This window comes from Fusarium falciforme, chromosome 10, assembly GCF_026873545.1.
Source record: "Fusarium falciforme chromosome 10, complete sequence".
Taxonomy (NCBI): domain Eukaryota; kingdom Fungi; phylum Ascomycota; class Sordariomycetes; order Hypocreales; family Nectriaceae; genus Fusarium; species Fusarium falciforme.
In genome coordinates this window covers 2380502-2401428 of record NC_070553.1, presented here as the reverse complement: position 1 = coordinate 2401428, position 20927 = coordinate 2380502, and the positions used below count along the sequence as shown (strand labels likewise).

At 53.6% G+C, this 20927-nt stretch overlaps 7 protein-coding genes across 7 annotated transcripts; 4 read left to right on the top strand and 3 right to left on the bottom strand.

Moving 5' to 3' along the window:
• Positions 1 to 202: 202 nt before the first annotated feature.
• On the bottom strand, positions 203 to 1540 carry NCS54_01264100 (RRM domain-containing protein; the record flags this gene model as incomplete). Its single annotated transcript, XM_053157868.1, has 5 exons — positions 203 to 228; positions 280 to 744; positions 798 to 1144; positions 1212 to 1320; positions 1489 to 1540. The coding sequence occupies 5 exons, from the start codon at positions 1538 to 1540 to the stop codon at positions 203 to 205; spliced, it is 999 nt and encodes a 332-aa protein (XP_053013843.1).
• A 1487-nt stretch (positions 1541 to 3027) lies between these two features.
• Positions 3028 to 3839, top strand: NCS54_01264000 (Hypothetical protein; the record flags this gene model as incomplete). The annotated part of the gene is made up of 2 exons (XM_053157867.1): positions 3028 to 3472; positions 3529 to 3839. 2 exons carry the CDS (start codon positions 3028 to 3030, stop codon positions 3837 to 3839), a joined length of 756 nt encoding a protein of 251 aa, XP_053013842.1.
• Positions 3840 to 3970: 131 nt separating this feature from the next.
• NCS54_01263900 (Hypothetical protein) lies at positions 3971 to 4777 on the bottom strand (the record flags this gene model as incomplete). The annotated part of the gene is made up of 2 exons (XM_053157866.1): positions 4432 to 4777; positions 3971 to 4374 (listed from the first exon to the last, which is right to left on the bottom strand). Exons 1-2 carry the CDS (start codon positions 4598 to 4600, stop codon positions 3971 to 3973), a joined length of 573 nt encoding a protein of 190 aa, XP_053013841.1. The 5' UTR covers positions 4601 to 4777.
• A 758-nt stretch (positions 4778 to 5535) lies between these two features.
• NCS54_01263800 (Hypothetical protein) lies at positions 5536 to 6727 on the top strand (the record flags this gene model as incomplete). The annotated part of the gene is made up of 2 exons (XM_053157865.1): positions 5536 to 6164; positions 6223 to 6727. 2 exons carry the CDS (start codon positions 5536 to 5538, stop codon positions 6725 to 6727), a joined length of 1134 nt encoding a protein of 377 aa, XP_053013840.1.
• Positions 6728 to 9669: 2942 nt separating this feature from the next.
• On the top strand, positions 9670 to 11612 carry NCS54_01263700 (ANAPC4-WD40 domain-containing protein; the record flags this gene model as incomplete). Its single annotated transcript, XM_053157864.1, has 3 exons — positions 9670 to 10004; positions 10057 to 10184; positions 10240 to 11612. The coding sequence occupies 3 exons, from the start codon at positions 9670 to 9672 to the stop codon at positions 11610 to 11612; spliced, it is 1836 nt and encodes a 611-aa protein (XP_053013839.1).
• A 1022-nt stretch (positions 11613 to 12634) lies between these two features.
• On the bottom strand, positions 12635 to 14350 carry NCS54_01263600 (Glycerophosphocholine acyltransferase 1; the record flags this gene model as incomplete). The annotated part of the gene is made up of 1 exon (XM_053157863.1): positions 12635 to 14350. One exon carries the CDS (start codon positions 14348 to 14350, stop codon positions 12635 to 12637), a length of 1716 nt encoding a protein of 571 aa, XP_053013838.1.
• Positions 14351 to 16246: 1896 nt separating this feature from the next.
• Positions 16247 to 20233, top strand: NCS54_01263500 (Structural maintenance of chromosomes protein; the record flags this gene model as incomplete). The annotated part of the gene is made up of 5 exons (XM_053157862.1): positions 16247 to 16277; positions 16349 to 16442; positions 16495 to 19432; positions 19483 to 20160; positions 20216 to 20233. 5 exons carry the CDS (start codon positions 16247 to 16249, stop codon positions 20231 to 20233), a joined length of 3759 nt encoding a protein of 1252 aa, XP_053013837.1.
• Positions 20234 to 20927: the final 694 nt, after the last annotated feature.

Here is a 20927-nt window from a genome sequence, read left to right as displayed (position 1 = left end):
TGTCGCAATCACACGAAACTCCTGTGTAAGCAGAGCTTGATTTTAGATCTGCTGTCGTCCATGGAAGGAAAAGAAAAACGAAAAACAGAGAAACAGAAGAAAGCGCACGAGCAAAACAGGGAGGTGAGGAGAGGTAAGGAGAGGAGTCGTGACTCCGACGACTGATCGATCAGTCAGGCAATAGTAAAGGCCGGTGATGCGATCACTGGATGTTGCGGTCGGGGGCGCCTGGCAGGATTAGCGGATACATAGAAGGCAGCACTCAGTAGTAGCCCGAACCTCCGTAGGCGTCGCGCGTCTCGGAACGAGAGGCAGACTCGCTGTACCCGGCAGCACCAGCGCCGGCAGCTGGGTCTCGAGTTCGGGGGGCGTCGCGGTCGCCTTGGCGGTCGTATCGCTCACGTTCGTAACCACCTGAGGAGCCGCCAGGAGCTCCACGGGGGCCGTAACGATCCCGATCCTCGCGGCCGGCATATCGGTCCCGGCCATAGCCATCATCGCGGTCGCGGCGGTCATAGCCGCGGTCGTAGTCACGGCCGCCATAGCCACCGGCACGGTCTTCGTAGCGTCGCTCTTCACGGTAGCCACGGTCATAGTCGCGGCCGCCGTAGTTGCCGCCACGGTCTTCGTATCGTCGCTCGTAGTTGCGCTCGTAACCACGGTAGCGGTACTGGTCGTCGCGGCCGTAGCCGCCGCCGCCACCGTAGCCACCACGTCGGCGGTCGTCGTATCGGGGACGGGGCTCTGGTGTCAAGTCAACAGAATGCAACGAAAGGTAGCTATGCAATGTTACGAACCTCGCTTGGGTGGACCAAAGTACTTGCCGGGAGTCGGGGTGCGAGGACGAGCTCGACGGGCCTTCTCGATGCTCAATGTTCGGCCCTCGATCTGCTCGCCCTGAAGGCCTTCCTTGGCAGCCTCGGCCTGCTCGGAGGTGACCATCTTGACGAATCCGAAGCCACGGGATTCCTTGGTGTGAGGGTCGCGCATGATCTGGCACTTCTCAACATCGCCGTACTTCTCAAACATCTTGGAGACCTCGGCCTCGGTGAGCTTAGGGTGGATGCCGGTAACGAAGAGATTAGAGCCAGGGTTTACAGCACCATCATCATCGTCTCGGGGAGCGGAAACATCCTTCATGTTGCTGCGAGAAAAAAAAATTACTATCAGCAGGCGTCGATGTGTTGGTCGAGAGGAGCGTGGGAACTGACCTGTCGCCATGGCCGCCGGGCGATGCAGAGCGACGGCGGCTTCCCTCGTTGTCGTCACGGGGACGGGGCGAAGCGCTTCGGTTGTCGCGCTCGTAGCGAGGTGCCTCATCTGAATCTTGGGTCAGCTATTTGTGAATCATGGCGAAGCTGGTTGGTCGATGGGATGTGAGGAAGGATCGAAATGATGGGCGATGGGTGGCGGTGATGCAAGATGGGCAAGCAACGGTTGTGTGGTACGGACGCGTCGCCGCAACGCGCCGCATGGACGGCAACGAACCTTCGTATCGATCGCCATTAGCAGCCTCGTAGTCCATAGCGGTGGTAGCCATCTCGACAGATGTTCTTGGAGATGAGCCAGATAGAAGATCAAGCCGAATATGGGTTAGGTGCGGTGGCTGACGATAGCTCAATCGCAAGCCGTGTGGTGGGAGTGAGGTTGAAAGAAGAAGGGAGAAAAAAAAAAGTCGGCGCTGGGGAGAAGGGGAAAAGGAACGGCTCGGGAAGGTGCAGCAAGCCTAATATTAAAGGGCGTGAGCGCGCGGTAACAAAGAAGCTCGCCGGCTGCTTTCTAAATGAGCGGGCGCGTTGAGAGAACAAAGAAAACCTGAAAGGCACACAGTTAAGGGCCAGGTGATGACGGATGGCGAAGAGAAGGCTCGAAATGGGGCATGGGGGAGGAGGATGAAGGGTTGGATGATGACGGCCGCCTGGGGAAACAGGCAGACAACTGGCGAATTATTTCGTTGGTGCCGTCAGCGAGGCAACTCTGTAATGGTACCTGAGGATATGTGGGGGCTGCACTACACTGTAGGTACCAGCTACGCAGGATATGCTCAGGACTGACCCGCATGGTGTCTCCAGTCAACACAGGTGCTAGGGCCAGCCAGCCGTCAGTGCTGTGGCTAGTGCAAAGGTGGCTGTGCCACTCTGTATCCCAGTGACGAGCTTCCATGCTACGGATTGACTGGCAGACTGGTTGATGACTGCCTCGAATTCGACATCACTTAGCTTTGGTCCAAAGCCTATCCTTGACCCATTGCCGATGAAGTCCCTCTTCGTTCCGGATACTAATCTGCGTATGGGTGGGCTTGTCTTCGATTCCTTGACACCGTTGTTGGCTAACTTACAGATCGCTCGTGGCATCGGGTACTTGGAACAAGCACCCAGAACATCCTATCCACCCTCGCTCACTTTTGAGCCCCGCCATTCCTATAAAGTGAAAGAAGCCAGGGGTGATCGCACGGAAGTCACAGCATACATACCAGGAGAGAGGACGATGTGAATTCAACCAGGTCGTGCTTGTGTTGGCTTTCATAGACTTGTCATGCCTACCCTAGAGAGACACAGTTATTAGCCTAATATCAACTACCTAGACCATAAGGGAAACGGCACAGTAATAACGAGTTGCGAATCGCCTCACGAATATCTATGATCTACCAAATAGTCAAACATTGTCGCCAAGTGCTGCAGCATATATGGTTCAGCACCTCCTGTCTAGACAAGGGACCGTTATCCAGCTAGCCATGAGCTAGGGGTAGACCAACCGTTTCCTCCAATACCGCCGATGAGAACTACCATGTGAAGTGTGCGACGGAGACCGGAAATGCGTCCATATTATCCATCGTCTACCCCCAATCAACCTTCATTTATTCCTGCGGGGGTGGCAGCTCGGGTACCAAGGGTCCGACCCACGAATCCCGGCCGCATATAAGACCGAATAGAGCGAAGCCATCCCTCACATCTCGCCTCCTACTTTGATTACCAACGAGTGTATTTCACAACAAGCACACCACAACTCTCAACGGTACCGTACTTCATGTCGCTCATAGGGAAGGTCTATGCAATCACTGGCGGAGCCAGTGGCATTGGTCTCGCAACGGCCAAGATCCTCGCGCAACGAGGTGCTACTGTGAGCATCGCTGACATCGACCCCGATGCCCGAGAGAGCGCAGCTTCGTACTTCAGAAAGCAAGGGACCCCGTTCTCAGCTACCCGGGTTGATATATCTCAGCGAGCCGAGGTCGAACGCTGGTTAGACGACACTCTCAAAAAACACGGAAGACTTGACGGTGCAGCCAACGTGGCTGGTGTCATTGGCAAGCATCACGGCGTTCGACCTGTATCCGACCTTGAGGATGACGAGTGGCACAATATCATCAACATAAACCTGACTGGAACAATGTATTGCCTGCGAGCGCAGCTGCGCAGGATAGCGGACGGAGGATCCATTGTCAACGTCTCATCTATCCACGGTACCAAGGGTGCGCCATACCAACTGCCACACAATACCTGTCCCCTTCTGACTTAGAGTGAACAGGATTCGCCAAGCATGGTGCATACGATGCCAGCAAGCACGGCGTAATTGGGCTGACAAGAGCGGCTGCAAAGGAGAATGGTCACAGGGAAGTGCGCGTTAACGCTGTCGCCCCAGGTGCTATCTATACACCATTGATGAAGAAGGCCTGGGACATTCACAGTCGACCAGATGACGCTGCGTTCGACGAGCCGAGTGCTTTCCAGCGCCAAGGAACCTCAGAGGAATGCGCCAATGTCATAGCTTTCCTTCTTGGCCCGAAGAGCACATTTGTGAGCGGGAGTGTGTATGAAGTGGACGGAGCCTGGCTCTGAACGGCCTTGATGAAAGCTACGTCCCAACACTTTCACGATAGTCCTGGGAAAAGCTGGCGTCGTGGGCAGGAGAATGACGCATCGAGGCTGATTGGAATATCGGGAACGGAATATCGAGTATCGGGTTGCGCTTACCACACATCCTCAGGATCAACCACATGGTTCTCTCCGTCATCCCGAATGTGTTGATGGTCCTTGTCTCGCTTCATCGGCTTGCGCATGTCGAAGGCATCCTCGCTTGACTGGGTAGGGTCAGTCGCATGGTCACCATAATAGTCCCTGACCACGCGGAAAACACTATAGCCCAGGCTTTTGTAAAGCTTGATGGCGCGCTCATTGCTTCTCCGGACGAATAGATCCACGAACCAGGCGTTTTCTGCATCAGCCGCAACTTCCAACTGGTCGGTCAAAATCTTGGCAATGCCAGATCTTCGCGCCTCTGGGGCAACAGTGAGGGCCGTTATGTGGGCGTGCCACGGTAGGTAATGCTCGGAGAATTTGTAGGCATCTGGCGAGGATTCAACCTTTCCCATGACTAGAAACCAAGATTAGCATCGAGCTAGCGATCTAATACGCCCAAGAGCAATCCCACTGTATCCAACTATATTCCCATCAATGTCCTCGCAAACCTGGAAGAGTGACGGCCATTTTGCATGATATTGGAGATAGAAGTTGAGCTCGTATGTTTCGGTGAGCGGATCGAGGTTGCACTTTGAGAACTTGTTCACATCGTCGGGTCGAAATCGGCGAAATGTAGCCATTTTGACAGGGGAGGAGTTGCCGTTTGGGACCAACCCTGCGTGCTCCCAAGCAACTGAGTATGGTATTGGTATAGGAATGGGTCGCTCCTCGGGAATGTATAGGCTGTTGGAAAGCTGAACCTCGTGCCTTCGTGGAACCGTGGTGTTTCTTCTGTAAGATGGTAGTGGAAAGAAAAGCTGCCCCGCGAATGTGCTAGGGAGCTATTTTGTGTCATGTGGCGGTGCGACCGGAGTTCGCATTGAAGCCACAATGGGCAGGGAACAGGCTCATGGCAACCTAGCCCAAGCCGATACCTGAGTTTCAAGTCCCTGCACTTCTAGTTCACACAGTTAATGTACCTTTTCGACATGTATGTTGACGCTAAAGGGGCCCACCACCTGTTTTCGCTTGCCAGCATCACGCCGCCACGACAACGTTGAGCGCCTCAGTCATTGTGACAATGGCATGAAGGGGCATATCATATCACCCTTCTTATGATCTTTCCACGTGTCGACACATACAAGTCCTTCTGACTTGACTCCTAGGCTGGGGAGATCGGGTACTTTTTAATCTCCCGGAAGCCCGGTATTCTCGCTCCCCCGTCCTTTGTGTACTGTTGGCCGCCATTTTGGTGCCATCAATAGTTAGTACCTAAAAAAGGGTCCCTGGTCGCCCAAGCCAATATCATTTCGAGCAACGCCGACTCTCCCTCCCTCGACACCCCCATTTCGAAAGGAGACCATCCACCCCGCGGCACAGATACACACAAACGAACGTTACGAACGAGCCTCATCGAGTCGATCTCGGAAAGCGATTACAGCAATACCGTCCGCCTCTATCCGCCTTCTAGACCGCCGCCTCTATCGTATTCAGCAGGGCAGTCACAGGCTCGCGAGGTTAGACCATCTAGGTCCAGGGAAGCAACATCCGCATTTCCCGGCTCCGACATACGAAAATGCCATCCTCACCGCATACGCCGAGGCACTCTCGGAATTCGTCCGCTTTCGATAGCTTCTCGGGCTCCCCACAAGCTCGGCGGCTCTCCAGATCGTCGGCACAGGACCCCTCAGCTTCATTCCGCAACAGCTTTAATCAACAGGATGCTCTGGAGCTGAACGGGAATGGCATGGGTAACCTGGCGGACGAACTCGCAGATGCCTTTTCGGACTCGGGAGACGAAGGTGACTACATCGATGGAGATGGCGATAGTGAGATGCTAGGCCCGGAGGGAGATGAGGTCCAACATGGGCATTCGACTGAAGAGGAAGAGGAGAAGGTGGGCGCCATTAGTCCAACAAAGCAGAACGGCGACAGATTAAAAGCTGCGAACCTGACGATTCTCTCCCCGCGCCGGAAACACCAACGACAATCGAGCAATTACGATGGCAGTGAGTACGGATCCGAGTCTGATTTGGACTCTCCTGGCATGCCGCCCGGACTGGTTGCCAAGATGGACGCTGTAGAGTCGCTAGCCCGGCGGGGGACAGAGAATTACGGTGGCCCAACGGACGACGTATTCAAGCGAGTCACAAATGCGTTGCGGGATCTCGGGTCCCAGTCCAGTGTGGAGGCCAGCGCCTCAAGGTTTGAAACACCATCCGATTGATCATGAGGAATCTGGCCAAGCTAACAGAGACGGCAGGTTGATAACGGCACATTCTGCGCTGACCACTCACCTGAACCATCAAACCCGTCAAATCCACAACCTCACGTTTCCTCTATTATCGCCTCTTGTCGCACCCCCAGACCCCGAGACCATCGACGACTTGATCCCGCTGCTCTTATCGCTCTCGGACACGATGCCACGACCCTCAACATCGGCATTCAACTCGTTGACAGGCCTCCATTCAATCACCTCTGACTTAGTACAAACCCTGAATTATCTCTCCGACACACTGCACATGTCCCGGCAGACAACAACAACAGCAACAAGAAGGTTGAGGAGCGCAAAGGAGATCGTTGCTGAGATGAGGAGAGAAGAAGAGCTTAGGGAGGAAGGCGAGCGCTGGCTTACGAGGGGTAACTGGGGGGAGCGACTGGAGAAGAGAGAGTGCGCAGGCGTATGCGGAGAAGTGATCGGCGGATTCGAAGAGGTCTGCAACGGATGGCGGGAGAGATTGCTGGCGCAAGCAGAAGCACAGGCCTAGGTGACGGAATGAGTTGAGGGACTCGTATTAGGCGGTGCAGGACATCACCCGTGGCCAATAGTGCCCCATCATTATCTGGTTTTCTTTGTCTATTGGGAGATACCTGATATCATCCTTTTCGTTTCCTTTGCTTTTCTTGCACACAACCCCTTGCAATTTCTTTTGTCTATTTCTGGGGCGGCTTGATCACATGCTGGAGAGAACAAAGCCGCAGCGAGGCATGGATATTGGGAGGATGACCCTACAACTATAGATAGATAGAAGTAGCTCTTGTTTAGAGATATCGTCAAAGAACGAGCACAAGAACGAATTATGACTGGATGATCCTGGGCGTCTGATACGCATAAGCGAGCGAGTGAGCCGAAAGGCAGACTCAAGTCCGGACTCGACAATGCAGAGCAACACGGCCTGCAGGCGGTCAAGTTCATTGGACACGTGTGTGAGGCCATCGTATCGCGACCTACTGCTCCTCTGTTATTGCAGCCGTGTTCTCCCCGGGCCACTGTTTGGTAGGTAGATTGGAGGCCACTTGTAAGCGGCCGCAGGCCAGGTTTCTTGCCCTGCGGCCCAAGACCCGGCCAAAACATGGACTGGAATTCAGGTGGGGGAGACAAAAAGGGGGCAGTGAGGGGGGAAGACGCGCGCGACTGAGACGCGTTGAGTGGCGTTTCGTCGCCCGTTGACGCGACCCTTTCAATTCCCGTCTCCAGGGCCTCGTGTTTGGGACAGTGCCATTTCCAGTGTCACTGTGCAGGCTGAGCACGGCGCTATCAGGAGCCGGTGTGGCTGGGGAGGTAGATTACAGCAGACACTGTGCGCGATGGCCGGCTCGTCCCGATTGGTTGGTGACACGCTGGCCGGAGTCTCCACGCCAGGAAGTTTGAGTTGACAGGCCAGCGGAGAAGGGACACCAAAACAAGCGACAGGATGACTGGCAGCTGGATAACCAATCGAGTCTGACGGCCTGGCTTGGGTGGGAGGGGTGAGGCTTTGTTTCTGCCGCACCACGTACCGCGCATCACGTTTACCCTTACGCGCGTGTCCTTGCCCGCAGCGCACACCAACATCTTACCCACTGGCGAATGCATCATCACACCAGACTCGCAGTCCAAATACGCAGGACGGCTGCCCTTGGGCACGCTCAGGCACGCACCGACGTCCGCACATTGGCGCACACACACTGACGATTTCACATCGTGTGGACGACAGGGCTGCGGCTGCGGGTTGAGAATCTGAGCTAGCTGCGGAACGTCCCGCTACTGTTTGATAAGGCGTTGCTGGCCAGTCTTGTCAGGAAAGGGATTGGAGGCACTTAGTCCGAGACTGGTTCTCACGCTGATACGGAGTACAGAGGTAGGAGATGAGAAGACTAGCAACGGGACGAAAGTCTTGGGGGAAGTAGATGACGCTGGCCATGTCTGGACTGAATCCCTTCAGATAAAGAGGATTGAGAGGGCGAATCGATGATTTGTTAGGGTCATGTACGTCGGACTGCCAAAAAAACACACACAAACGCGCACTTACACGACCACATACCGGGTTTGCATGGATGGATGCACAACTCACATCAAAAACAACAAATATGCACGCGGGCAATGCCACAAAATGGCGCGCAAAGACACAACAAGCGGTGGACGGGACACTTGGCAGAACACTAGACCAACTGAGACTTACCAAAATGCTATGGCCAGTGCCATATTTATTTGTTATGGGAATAATAAATAGACGTCCACACCATCTATCTATCTGAAGCCATCCTTTCTTGGGGCCGTCATTGACCATGACGCCGCTCCAGTAAGCAGACAGTGTGCCCTGTTCCATGTGAGTGGTCACGTCGGCACCTACCGAGCTCTTGGACGCGGGAACTACCTCCAAATGGAAGTCGGCAGTAGAAAGGCAGAGACCGCGACCAAGCAGGTAGGGGTCCAACGGGAGCTGAAGTGCGGGAAAAACCGAGAACCCGTCAATCGGTCCATGTTTGCAACGGGTTTGGAGAAGCATTGGGGGGGAGGCAGAGGAGGAGGATAGGATAGGTGCATGCATCAGGTACAACTAGAATGGGCAAAACAATGAAGGGTTTGACACACAATGCTGGATGCAAACCAAATTATCCAGCCCCTCGATTCCCCTTCAATGCCATTCTCAGGCTCGATTCATGGAACAGCAGGGGATCACGGTCCTCTATTATTGTGGTGGTGGTTGTTATTGACCCGCGCGTTTCCTGGTCGTCCGCGGTCTTCCTTGTCAGAGCCCGCCCGGGCGCAGGGGGGCCCATCCTGGCGTCTTGGACCTCTGATTGGCCACGCGCCTGTTAGCGCGCCCTTCTGAGTCCTAGGTCAACCTCCCTCCAGCAGCAACATCCCTCATGAACCTGAGCCCGCGACCCTCTTTCCCGCCACCCCCAGTGCTCCTCTCAGCGTAAACCCGGCAAAGCCCAGTACCGCACCCGCCCACCTCGACCTCTATCCTGCTACTTGGATCTCGCACATCACGTCTCGCATCACCAGCTGCCGCGTCTTGCATCGCCACGAGCTTCCCCTCTCTAGGTTATTCTCCTTCTCATCGCGGCTTCGGATTCTCTGCTGCGTATTTCATTACTTGTCGACTTCAACCACTTGGCCAAACGAGCGCCCTCAGCCGAGCACCGTGCCCGACAACCCCCCCAGTTGCTGGGTCCTTGCGAGATCGAGACGATGCGATAGACGCCTTCCGAAAAACAAAGCCGAGATCTGCTGGACGGTGCTTGGGATTGCGCCCTCACCGTCTCGCCTGGACTCTCCCTCCGCCCTCGCCGCCTGTTCACCTCATCAATCAAGCGTCACTTCGCTTGCCTGGCAATCCTCCGCTATCCTCTCGCGCCGTCACGACTTGTTCTCCCCACCGTTTCCCGCACGATTTCTTTAATTAGGTACTAGGAGTCGCAACCCGACTACATCTCAACTATGGCGGCACTTCCTGGAGCCGCCGGCATCACTGCCTCGAGTCATCATCGCTCTAAGCGAGCCATGGACGAATCCAAAAGCCATGCCGCCGCTCCTCGCGCATCTACTCCTCCTCCCCGCTCAGATCGCGGTCGCTTGGAGCCCAGACAGACCCTCGACAATGGATCCAATCGTTCTCTTCGCAGCAACGCAAGGAAAAGCGATGCCACCCGTGCGAGCCCGTTCGATGTCGACGCCGTCGACAACGCTTTGTTACGCGAGTTTCAACGACCACAGCGAGAGAGCACACCAGGTGCCAGTCCTCATCGTAAGCGACAGCGGATAAACGGCGATCGGTTGGTCAACCATGCAATACGTCAACGTCGTCCCTTGCTTACCCTTTCGTAGATTCATCCCGACTCGTTCCGGCCAAGACCTGCAAGCTAGCTTCAGTCTTCTCCATGAGGATGGATCACCTGCTACCCCTTCGAAACAAAAGAAGCGTACTCCTCACGGTGAACTGCACTTCCAAAAGAGTATGAACCCCTCTGATAGCTTCGTAAGTGCTTGATATACTGACAACTATCGTAGCGGAGGAGGCAAACCGCACTTTCTCACACCTGCTTCGTGCTGAGCTCTTTGAGAACTCAGTACCCCAAGCAGCAACCCCAGCTCTCTCCCCGAACCAAGCTCTCCCCACAACCTCTCACATCCCCGCCAACGATGGCACTCGGGCTCACACACCTCCCACTAATGCAACTGCGCCTTCATTGCCGTCTTCTTCTTTAACGCCATCAACACCCCACAAGAATCTCTTCTCATACATGTCACCACGCCACCACAGCAACGTCGCTGGACACCCGACTCCCTCGAAGACACCACAAAGCCGCCACGGCCCCAATTTGGATACTCGAGCTGAGATATACAGCCTATCGCCAGTACGATTTGGCAGCCAGCAGATGCTGCTCAGCCCTAGGCGCCAGCCAAGGGCTGTTAGCAAAGTGCCCTACAAGGTCCTTGACGCCCCCGAACTGGCCGATGATTTCTATCTGAACTTGGTGGATTGGGGGAGTGCAAACATTCTTGGTGTCGGCCTGGGTTCCAGTGTTTACATGTGGAACGCGCAAACCAGCAAGGTAAACAAACTTTGCACGTTGGAGGACGACACCGTGACAAGCGTGTCATGGATACAAAAAGGCACACACCTTGCTATAGGGACTGGCAAGGGCCTAGTGCAGATCTGGGATGCGGAAAAGGCACGAAGACTACGAACGATGACTGGTCACACAGCGCGTGTGGGATCCTTGGCCTGGAACACTCACATTCTTACCTCTGGATCCCGCGATCGACTCATCTATCACCGCGACGTGCGAGCTCCTGATCAGTGGCTGAGGAAACTCGTTGGCCATAAACAAGAAGTTTGTGGCCTCAAGTGGAATTGCGAGGATGGGCAGCTGGCGAGTGGTGGTAACGACAACAAGCTCATGGTCTGGGATAAGCTCTCAGAAACTCCGCTTTGGAAGTTTTCGGACCACACCGCAGCCGTCAAGGCTATCTCATGGTCTCCTCACCAGCGCGGCTTGCTCGCGTCTGGAGGTGGTACTGCTGATCGCCGTATCATCTTCCACGACACCGTCAAAGGATCAGTCATCAACGAGATTGACACAGGTAGCCAAGTCTGCAATATTGCTTGGTCAAAGAACTCCAACGAAATCGTCTCGACTCACGGCTACAGCCAGAACCAGATCGTTGTCTGGAAGTATCCTTCCATGACCCAGGTGGCCAGTCTGACAGGACACACCTATCGAGTGCTGTACCTGGCTATGAGCCCGGATGGCCGAACGATTGTGACAGGAGCTGGAGACGAGACTTTGAGATTCTGGTCGACATTTGGTCGGCGGCCAGGAACTCGAGAGGATGGTGACAACGGAGGTCGACTTGCTGACTGGGCTGTTATTCGATGAGCTTCTGTATTTGGAGGCAGTACATGTTTTCATTTGGTTGTCACGCCATCGAATTTTCTGGCCAGCTTGGATTCTTCATATTGACGACGTGTCATCCGTACACTTGAACGGCCGATTTATTACATGCCGTCCATCTACAAAAAAGTTTGGGCGTGGAGAGCAAGTGGTTCTCAAAAGTCGCATCTCACGCATTATGGAAGAATACCCTGAGGAATATCGCATCATCTGCATTAAACGGCGTCGCATCTGGACTTAGGCTCTCCTCTGGCTTAACGGAGGGCTTAACGGGTGGTGGTGTTGGTCGGGTTGCTTTGATTGGGAACATTTTGGGACATTGGAAGGGGCAGGCGGATATGCCCCCTTGAATGAATGGACGGGTTTGATGAGGGATGATGATCTTGGGCGCATTGCTGGTCCGGCTGGCAAAGGCAGAGCAAAGCAAGCAAGCGAAACAAGCTCTGAAGTTGCAGCAATTGTCTTTATCTGCACTTTTGTTTGTCATTTGGCCTGCATAGCGCAATGGGGCTGTTTAGCTAGGGCACAAAGATGCCACATGAACACAATGGACGGGTTGATACCCTTCCTTCAAGTTAAAGCGTCATCTTTGTCCTATGCATGCCGTGATATGTAAACAAATTCGACACATGAGTCTTCAAAAGGAGTCAGAAGCCGATCAAAGGTCTTTGGGCAGAGCTTGATGATCATCACACGACGTAGTTCTAGATCACATCACATCACAACTTGTAAATTGCCCATGTCTGATCTCTCTGAGGTGTCTGCAAAACAAGGGGTATTCTCCGTGCATATTGGTTGTAATGAACGGTAGGTTCTCATCAACTGAAGAACCAGCAAGACTTGAAACGCTCCATACACCTCCAGCCAAATAAAGTAGTAAACAGCCAACCAATCGTAACAAGCGCCCAAACATCATGCCAAGGGTGAGATTGCAGGAATCATCAAACAACAAGAACGCAACAAAGCCCAGAACATCGACTACGTAGCCGTCTATCAAAAGTTCAACATCAAGCAGTGGGTGTCTCACCCGACTTCCTCTCCCGAGTCGTGTCGTTGCACTCGCCGTCAACTCCAGTACTGGTAGAGCCCCTTGTCTCATCGAGAAGAGGGATCTTATCCACACTCACCGGCCGAGCGGCTTCATCTGTGGGTAGGGAGGTGTCGCCCAACATGTCCTTCTCGCGGGCTACTTCGTTCATCGATGGGATCTGGCTGGTAGACACGAAACCAGTCGCTCCTTTGTGAATCTGATTAGGAGCGGAGGATCCTTCCGGCCGAGGCCCCAAAGGAGGCGAGTGTGGCATGTGTTCTGGCGAGTTCTGCCATTGGATCACCTCCGCCTTCATAGCCTCCAATTCCTTCTGGAACCGAACACCAAATACGTCAATGTAGTATGTGGCGCCGTTGTAGATGCTCCATGTAAAGACCGCGATGAGGAACGCGGTGGAGGCCCAGCGGCTCAAGAACCAAAGAGGGCAAGGAAGCATGGTGAGAACAGCGTAAGAGTACTGAATCATCATGAAACAAGCTTCCTGCATGCGCTCAGGGCGTGCCAGCACTAACTTCCCGATCCATGTCTTGGAGTACGATTTTCGCAACCAAGTGAACGAGGTGGGTCGACCGGCCGCAATCTTTTCCTTCCGACGGACCGTAATGAAGAAGTAGTACGAAAGCTGCCAAATAGTATACGGAATCGTGCTCCAAGCTAGCATGGAGACAACGTTCGCATATGCAGTGGGTGATCCCGGAGGCGAAGTTTTGACGGTCCAGATCGCCGGAAATCGCTCCCTCTGGGTTTCCGGGGACAGCAGGTGGACGATGCAATGTAGAGTTGCACAAGGCATGATGTGGATGAAGAGTGAGGTGACCTTGTCGAAGCTGTGAAAGACGAGTGAGTTGCGCCACATGATGATAGCAACTGCATTGTTTCCAAATGCGAGGCAGTAAGCGGCAAGGAAAAGTCGCTTCGAACTGGGGAAGACCCAAATGGAGAGGAAGAGCAGAAAGTTGACGAAGTAGCATAGATCTGCCAGGAAGTAGTGGTAACCGCGTCGATGATAAGTGAAGAAGCGGATAGGCATAAAGTACAACAGTTGCACCGTGTACCACAGGTGGAAGTACTCTGGGAACCCGCCGATGAGGTATCCGCTGACGAATATGTTCATGACGCCAAAGATGAAGGACACCTTTTCCCGTGCGCTGATGACCTTGGTGTCGTTCCAACGCTTCCCTAGCTTGTCGACACGGCGTTGCATCTGCTTGCGGTATCGGTCGAGCTGTTCGTCAGCCGAAGGAACGCGGCGCCGCCATTCCTCAACCATGCGATCACGAGCGAGCGCTGTCTTGGACTTAATGGCCTCTCTCGATCGTCTAACTTTGTCCGTCTGAGCAGAGATGCCCTTTTGCAGCTTCTCAAGCTGCTGGGGCAGCGCGAAGTTGTCGAGTAGATCGAGGACCGTCAATCGATCGAGAGGTGGCAGAGCGTCCCAGTCTTCATGGTTAGAGCTGCTGCCAGAGAAGGATGGATTTCTCGAGTGAAGCGAGCTTCTGGGTGTCGTGGCCCCTAGCATTGGTGTATCAAGTAGGGAAGAGTCGGCGGGCAAAGAGTTGGGAGAGGCAGGAGCTTCGGGCCCGGGGGTAAGGACGGGATCGCTATCAGTCGAGATGTTGTCGGATTTGAGGCCGTGGGAGGCACCCGAAGGTGCCTTGGTATCGTCATCCATGGTGTCGTTCTTGGTTGACGTCGTGCTTGATCCGCGCGTCGAGGGTTGCCGTGCAGGTGGTAGCTAAGCTCCTAGCTATTGGAACGAACGTTAGCAATCATAAATAACCAACAGAAAGGCAAAATAAACGTTGCCAGGAACGAGAAGAAATACTCACAAGGCGAGGGATGCAGGGGCTGCTCTAGCACGGACGGGGGAAGGACGGTGTAAGGGAGCGCAGAGCGAGTCCAAGTACTTATACAAGGCCAGCTGCACAAGCTCCAGAGACAAGGGAGGGAGAGACCTGGCGGTTAGAAAGTCATTTGTGCTCTGCGAGACCCTGAAGAAGCGGTGACTAGGAATGGAGAGGACAAATAAGACAGACGAAGAAGATAAAGTTAGAAAAAAGAAAGGAAAGAACAAAGGGGACAGAAAGTGAAGGGAAGCACCAGCGGTGACGGAACATCCACGTGGGATTGCCTGGATGTTCAAGTCCCCAACACCTTTCACGTTGAAGCTGGACCCCAGACCCAGGCTGCTGATGATGAAAGCGACGGGCTGAAAGCTTGCTGGGGTATTCCGTAGTGTGGCACACACTGCCGGAAGAGCTGGGTAGGTATGGAGTACTTGGTCGATCCGCAGCTCATTCTCGTCCACATTTCGCACGAAACACTTGTCTGGTATTAATATTTGTAGAAATATATCTCTTCTATTAACTGGCCTACTCCTTGACGAGTATTTCTGCATACTGAAACCCGAATTAAAGTCACTTCATGGCTCCAGCTCCAGCTTCGTTCGACCCCGTCAGTGGGGCCAGGTAGCCACTGGCACATGCATTTGCGCCACAACCTGGATATCAGCTTGGATCTTTCCATCGACTGGCGATCAAGGGCCGTTTCAGGGCACAACTTTGCCATCATCGTCCAGGCAAGAATCGCTTGCATCATACCTACCGAGGCCGCCAAGCGAAGCCCTTGAATCCGGGCTCTGCTTCGTCACCTCGCCTGCAACTGCATGTCATTCATGCCTTGGAGTCAGATGCACTCTAGTTCCAAGTATGTTTCAAAATCAAATCCACTGCGAGTATCACGATACCCAAACCCATCATGTGAATCCTTGACCTAGGCCAGACCCGTTCTATTATTGGTCGTTCTACCAAGTTGGGATGTACGTGTACAGTCGTTGATTTCTGACTGGTTGTCTGGGTTTGGACGTCACTCTAGCTCTCTTCCTGTAGACAACTGATGATTAATCTGTTTATGGAAAGGAACAGTACGCACGCATTTGTTCTCCTTCTTCTGCCTTTTGGTACACCCCGTCTTGCTTTCTTGCCAGACTGCGGAATGATGCAAGCCACTGTTGCTCGCCCAAACTGAAGTGGACCTTGGCATGCTGGTTTAAGTCATGCTTAGTTGGTAGGTACTGCTTATCGGTAGTGCCTTATCCGCAGTTTTTTGTTGGATGGAATTGGCGGCACACAGGCACGGGCCATGCCCCAAGCTCGTCGCACTGAGAGAAGCCCCAAGAGGCTCCCGCCTCAGGTACCAACCAGCCAGCTTTGTTCGTCGCGCGACGCGTTATCCATCATTTTCAAGCGTCGCAATACGGCAAACGACATTCATCTTTACCCACCCATTCTCGCCGTTGACTATGCGTGCTCGTCACATCGAATTGGAAGACTTTGCGGCATAGCATTATTCTGCCTCCGAGATTAGTCTTAACGCGCTTCCTTTCTGCCTTTTCTTTGCGCGACTCACCGGCGCACTGGGTCCCCGGCCACTTGACGCGCCCTCTTCCTCCGTCGCATTCGCTTCGCGACCCGTGATACCCCTCTAAACCAACCTCACTCTCTTCTCTCACATCCGTAAACCTCCTCTCGACCACCGATACCCGGGCTTGCTGCCCACCGACGCCACCATGGGCAAACTCATTCGTCTCGAGTTGTTCAGTGCGTTATTCCCTCTTGCTGCAGGTTGAGTCAAGCGACGAGGGACCCCAGAGCTGACTTGCGCGCGATAGACTTCAAGTCCTACAAGGGCCACCATACCCTTCTTTTTGGCGATTCATACTTCACTTCCATCATCGGGCCCAATGGATCTGGGAAATCTAACTCGTAAGTCACATGCCGTCGTCCTTGCGCCGCCCGCTTTGCTGAACCTCGCCAGTATGGACGCCATCTCCTTCGTCTTGGGCATCAAATCTTCCCACCTGCGCTCCGCCCACCTCAAGGATCTTGTCTACCGAGGGCGAGTTCTGAAAACTGCCAAGATCAACGACGATGGCTCGGCTCAGACCAATGGTGACGCAAACGGCCATGCTGATGGAGACGACAAGGCTTCCCGAGGTGACCCCAAGACCGCTTGGGTCATGGCCGTGTACGAGGACGATGCTGGCGAGGAGCAGAGGTGGAAGCGCTCAATCACCAGCCAGGGCGCCAGCGAATACCGCATCAACGACCGTGTCGTCACCGCTCAGCAGTACAACGAAGCCCTCGAGTCGGAAAACATCCTCATCAAAGCCCGGAACTTCCTCGTCTTCCAGGGAGATGTTGAAGCGATTGCGTCACAGTCCCCTCAGGACCTCACACGCCTGATTGAGCAGATCTCAGGCAGTCTGGAGTACAAGACAGACTACGAGAAGACACAAGCTGAGGCGGAGCAGGCGGCTGAGAACCAAAACTATCAGCTTCACAAGCGACGTGGCATCAATTCCGAGATCAAGCAGTTCCGCGAACAGAAGAAAGAAGCCGACAACTTCCAGAAGAAAACAGATGATCGTGATGCTGCTATTGTCACGCACAGCCTGTGGAAGCTGTATCATTTCCAGAAGGCTATTGACGATTCATTTAACGCCATACAAGATCACCAACAAGAACTCAAGGAGCTGCGCCGCAACGTCGAATCTTTTGAGAAGCGTTTGGAGGCTGCCCGGAAGGAGCAGGCCTCGGCGAGTCGTCAGGTTGCTCGCATTGACAAGGATATCCGGGCCAAGCAGAGAAGTATTGAAGACAAGGAGAGCAGTCTTGTTCCGATCGAGGAAAAGATTCATGAATCAACACAACAAGTTGAGGGCCTACAGGCCCAAATTGCCAAGGTCACAAAAGAGCGCGACCAGCAGGCAGAGATCGTACTCAAGATCCAGAAGGATATTGAGAATGTGGAGAAAGCCCGAGAGGTCTTCGAGAACGACTACAAGGAGCAGATGAAGAAGCAAGGGCGAGAGGTCAGCGACGAGGACCGAAGGGAGTACAACACTCTTCGCGCCCAGGTCATGTCTCGCTCCGGCCCAAATCAAGCCAAGCTTGAGAATCTCGAGCGACAGCGAAAGGCAGATGAGGTTACGGTCAACAGCCTCAAGGGAAAAGTCGACAGTATTGCGGCAAGCATCGAGAAGATCGAAGCGGAGCTCACGAGCATCGACGAGAGGAGAACCGCAGCACAAACTGCCTCCAAGGAACTCTCGCAGGAAATTGATACCAAGAAGAAGGAGTTCAACCAACTTCAGTCAGAGCGTGTCAGAACCAGCCAAAAACGAACCGAGCTCGAGGAGAAGCTTGAGGACGTGGCCCGGAAGCTCAGGGAGGCCGATGATGGCAGGCGGCAGAGCGCCAAAGACACCCGGATGAAGGAGATGGTGTCTGCTCTAAAGCGCATGTTCCCTGGTGTCCATGGCCGCATCGGCCAACTTGTCAAGCCGAAGCAGAAGAAGTTTGACGAAGCTATTTCTGTCGCCCTTGGAAGAGACTTTGACTCGGTTGTGGTCGACACAGAGAAGATCGGTGTCGAGTGCGTTCAGTATCTCAAGGAGCAGAGGTTCCCGCCAATGACCTTCATCCCCCTGGACAACATCAAGGTCAATGCTGTGAACACTGCAGTCAAGGGCTTTTCTGGAGCCCGGTTGACCATTGACACTGTCGAATTCGATTCGGTTGTTGAGCGAGCCGTGTCTTATGCATGCGGCAGCTCTATTGTGTGCGATACCCTCGACATCGCCAAGCACATCTGCTACGACAAAAAGATTCCGGTCAAGGCTGTTACGCTCGAGGGTTATATCATCCACAAAGCAGGTCTTATGACAGGTGGTCGTGGGCCTGAGTCAAAGAACAAGAGGCGCTTCGAGGAAGCTGATGTTCAGAACCTTCAACGGATGGCCTCCAAGCTCAAAGATGAGATTGAGCGGTTGCCAAAGGCTGACAGGCGTGGCACACAAGAAGAATCACTGCAAATCGATCTGGCTGGATTGGAGAGGCGCCTGGCAGCTGTCAAGGACGAGCTGGCTGCTTTCAACAAGAACCATGCAAGCAAGAAGCGTGAGTTGGATAACCAGAAGAGGCAGCTCAGGGAGCTGGAGCCTAAATACCAAGAGCAGGCGGCACAGCTGGAGAATACCCAGAGAACATGTCAGGAGTTTCGAGATGCTATCGCACAGGTTGAGGACCAGGTGTTCGCAGACTTTTGCGCGCGACTCGGTTACAGTGATATCCGTGCTTACGACGCTTCCCAAGGCAAGCTCGAGCAGGAGGTTTCGGAAAAGCGCAACCAGTTTGAGGTCCAGAAGCAGAAACTGTCGAGGCTATTGACTTGGGAACAGTCCCGTAACAACGACACAATCGCTCGGATTAACAGACTGCAAAGCGTCATTCGACGCGTCCGTAACGATGCCAAAACGTATGTGAAGGAGAAGGACGAGATTCAGAACGCGATGCGAGATGAGCAGGAAGAGTTGGAGGCTCTCCAGGAGACTCTTGAGGAGAACAAGGCCGAGCTTGCTGAGAAGAACCAGAAGGTGTCCGAGGCCAAGGTCGAGGTGCAAAAACGCAGCAAGGACATCGATGAAAACCTGAAGGAGATCAGCGCGCTCGAAACGATCCTGCAAAAGAACAGTGCCAGCAAGTCAGCACTGCTCAGAAGATGTCGCCTGGAACAAATTCGCATACCCCTCGAGGAAGGTACCTTGGATGATCTGCCGACCGAAGACGATCTCCTTCGTCAAGATCCAGATGCTATGGATCTAGATGACGAGGACGAGGACATGATGGATATGGCAATGGCGACCTACGGAATTGCAATCGATTTTGACAGCCTCGACGAAGAGCTTAAAGCCGTGAGTGGTCCTCTGGGTTTCGTTTGGACAAATTCACTAATTGCATGCAGTCGGACGACGCGAGTGTTGAAGAGAGTCTGTCAGACAAGATTGCAAATCTGACCTCCGAGCTGGAGAAGCTGAATCCCAACATGCGAGCGATGCAGAGGTTGGAGGACGTGGAAACCAGACTCAAACTCACAGAACAAGAGTATGAGGACTCCAAAACGGCAGCACACGAGGCCAAGGAGGCCTTCAACGAAGTCAAGCAAAAGAGGTTTGAACTCTTCAACAAGGCCTTCACCCACATCCAGGAGCAAATATCGCACGTCTACAAGGATCTTACCCGATCAGAGGCATACCCCCTTGGTGGTCAGGCGTACCTGGACATTGAAGAGGATACGGATATGCCATACCTGTCGGGCATCAAGTATCATGCGATGCCACCGCTGAAGCGCTTCCGAGACATGGAACACTTGTCGGGAGGTGAGAAGACGATGGCTGCACTCGCGCTTCTCTTCGCTATCCATAGCTACCAGCCAAGTCCCTTCTTCGTCCTTGATGAGGTGGATGCCGCTTTGGATAACGCCAACGTTGACAAGATCAAGAAGTACATTCAGGACCATTCGGGACCTGGAATGCAGTTCATTGTCATCAGTCTCAAGGCTGGTCTCTTCCAAGACAGTGATAGTCTTGTGGGTGTATACCGCGATCAGGAGGTGAATAGTTCACGCACCCTTACTCTAGATGTGAGTTACCCCCAACCCACTTGGTCCTCCGTTCGCTTGCTGACTTTGTATACAGTTGAGAAATTACGCATGATGAGAACTAAAATTCTGAATCTTTTCTTTCGTGGAGTATGGGTGGACTCGAGAGTTTTTGCTGCAACTTTGAGTATTGAGCCTTGCGAGCTCTGCACGCGCTGTGTCACATATGAGTTTATGAGTTGTTACTGCGCTGGGAATTCATGTAAAATTACACCGAATACGTAAATCATGCAGCGCTTGGCGGATTGAACACTGATTAGGCGCAACTTGTTCTCTACCTACTACGTACTTAATCACACTTCGTACTATCAATAGTGGTGAAGCTGCATAGGTAAGGCTGAGAGTTGGGGCTAAGATGAGGCTAGGCTCATGCAAGACGGGTGGGTCCCATGCAGACCAAGCCACACCAGATCCCAGGCAGCTGGCAGCCTGTCTCGAGACAAAAGAAACTCCTCCAACCCGACATTAGAGATCCAAACTCTCCCCTATCAAGAATTCAAAGGCGTACTAGGACCTCTTTGCGCCCCCGCGCGAAGTTTGGAAAGTCTTTCAATCGGCTACATATTCTAGGCCTCCTCCCTCGCCATGTTCGATCGCCCATAAAATGGTTGTTGGGCCACGCTTTGTTCGAGACGGCAACCTCTATCGCATTCCCATGCTCTTGTCGCGACGAGCCGCAACAACCTGATCGGGGCCCGCGCAATCCCCTTCTGCTATCTCACCCTCTCAAAACGCTGCCATCGTACCAT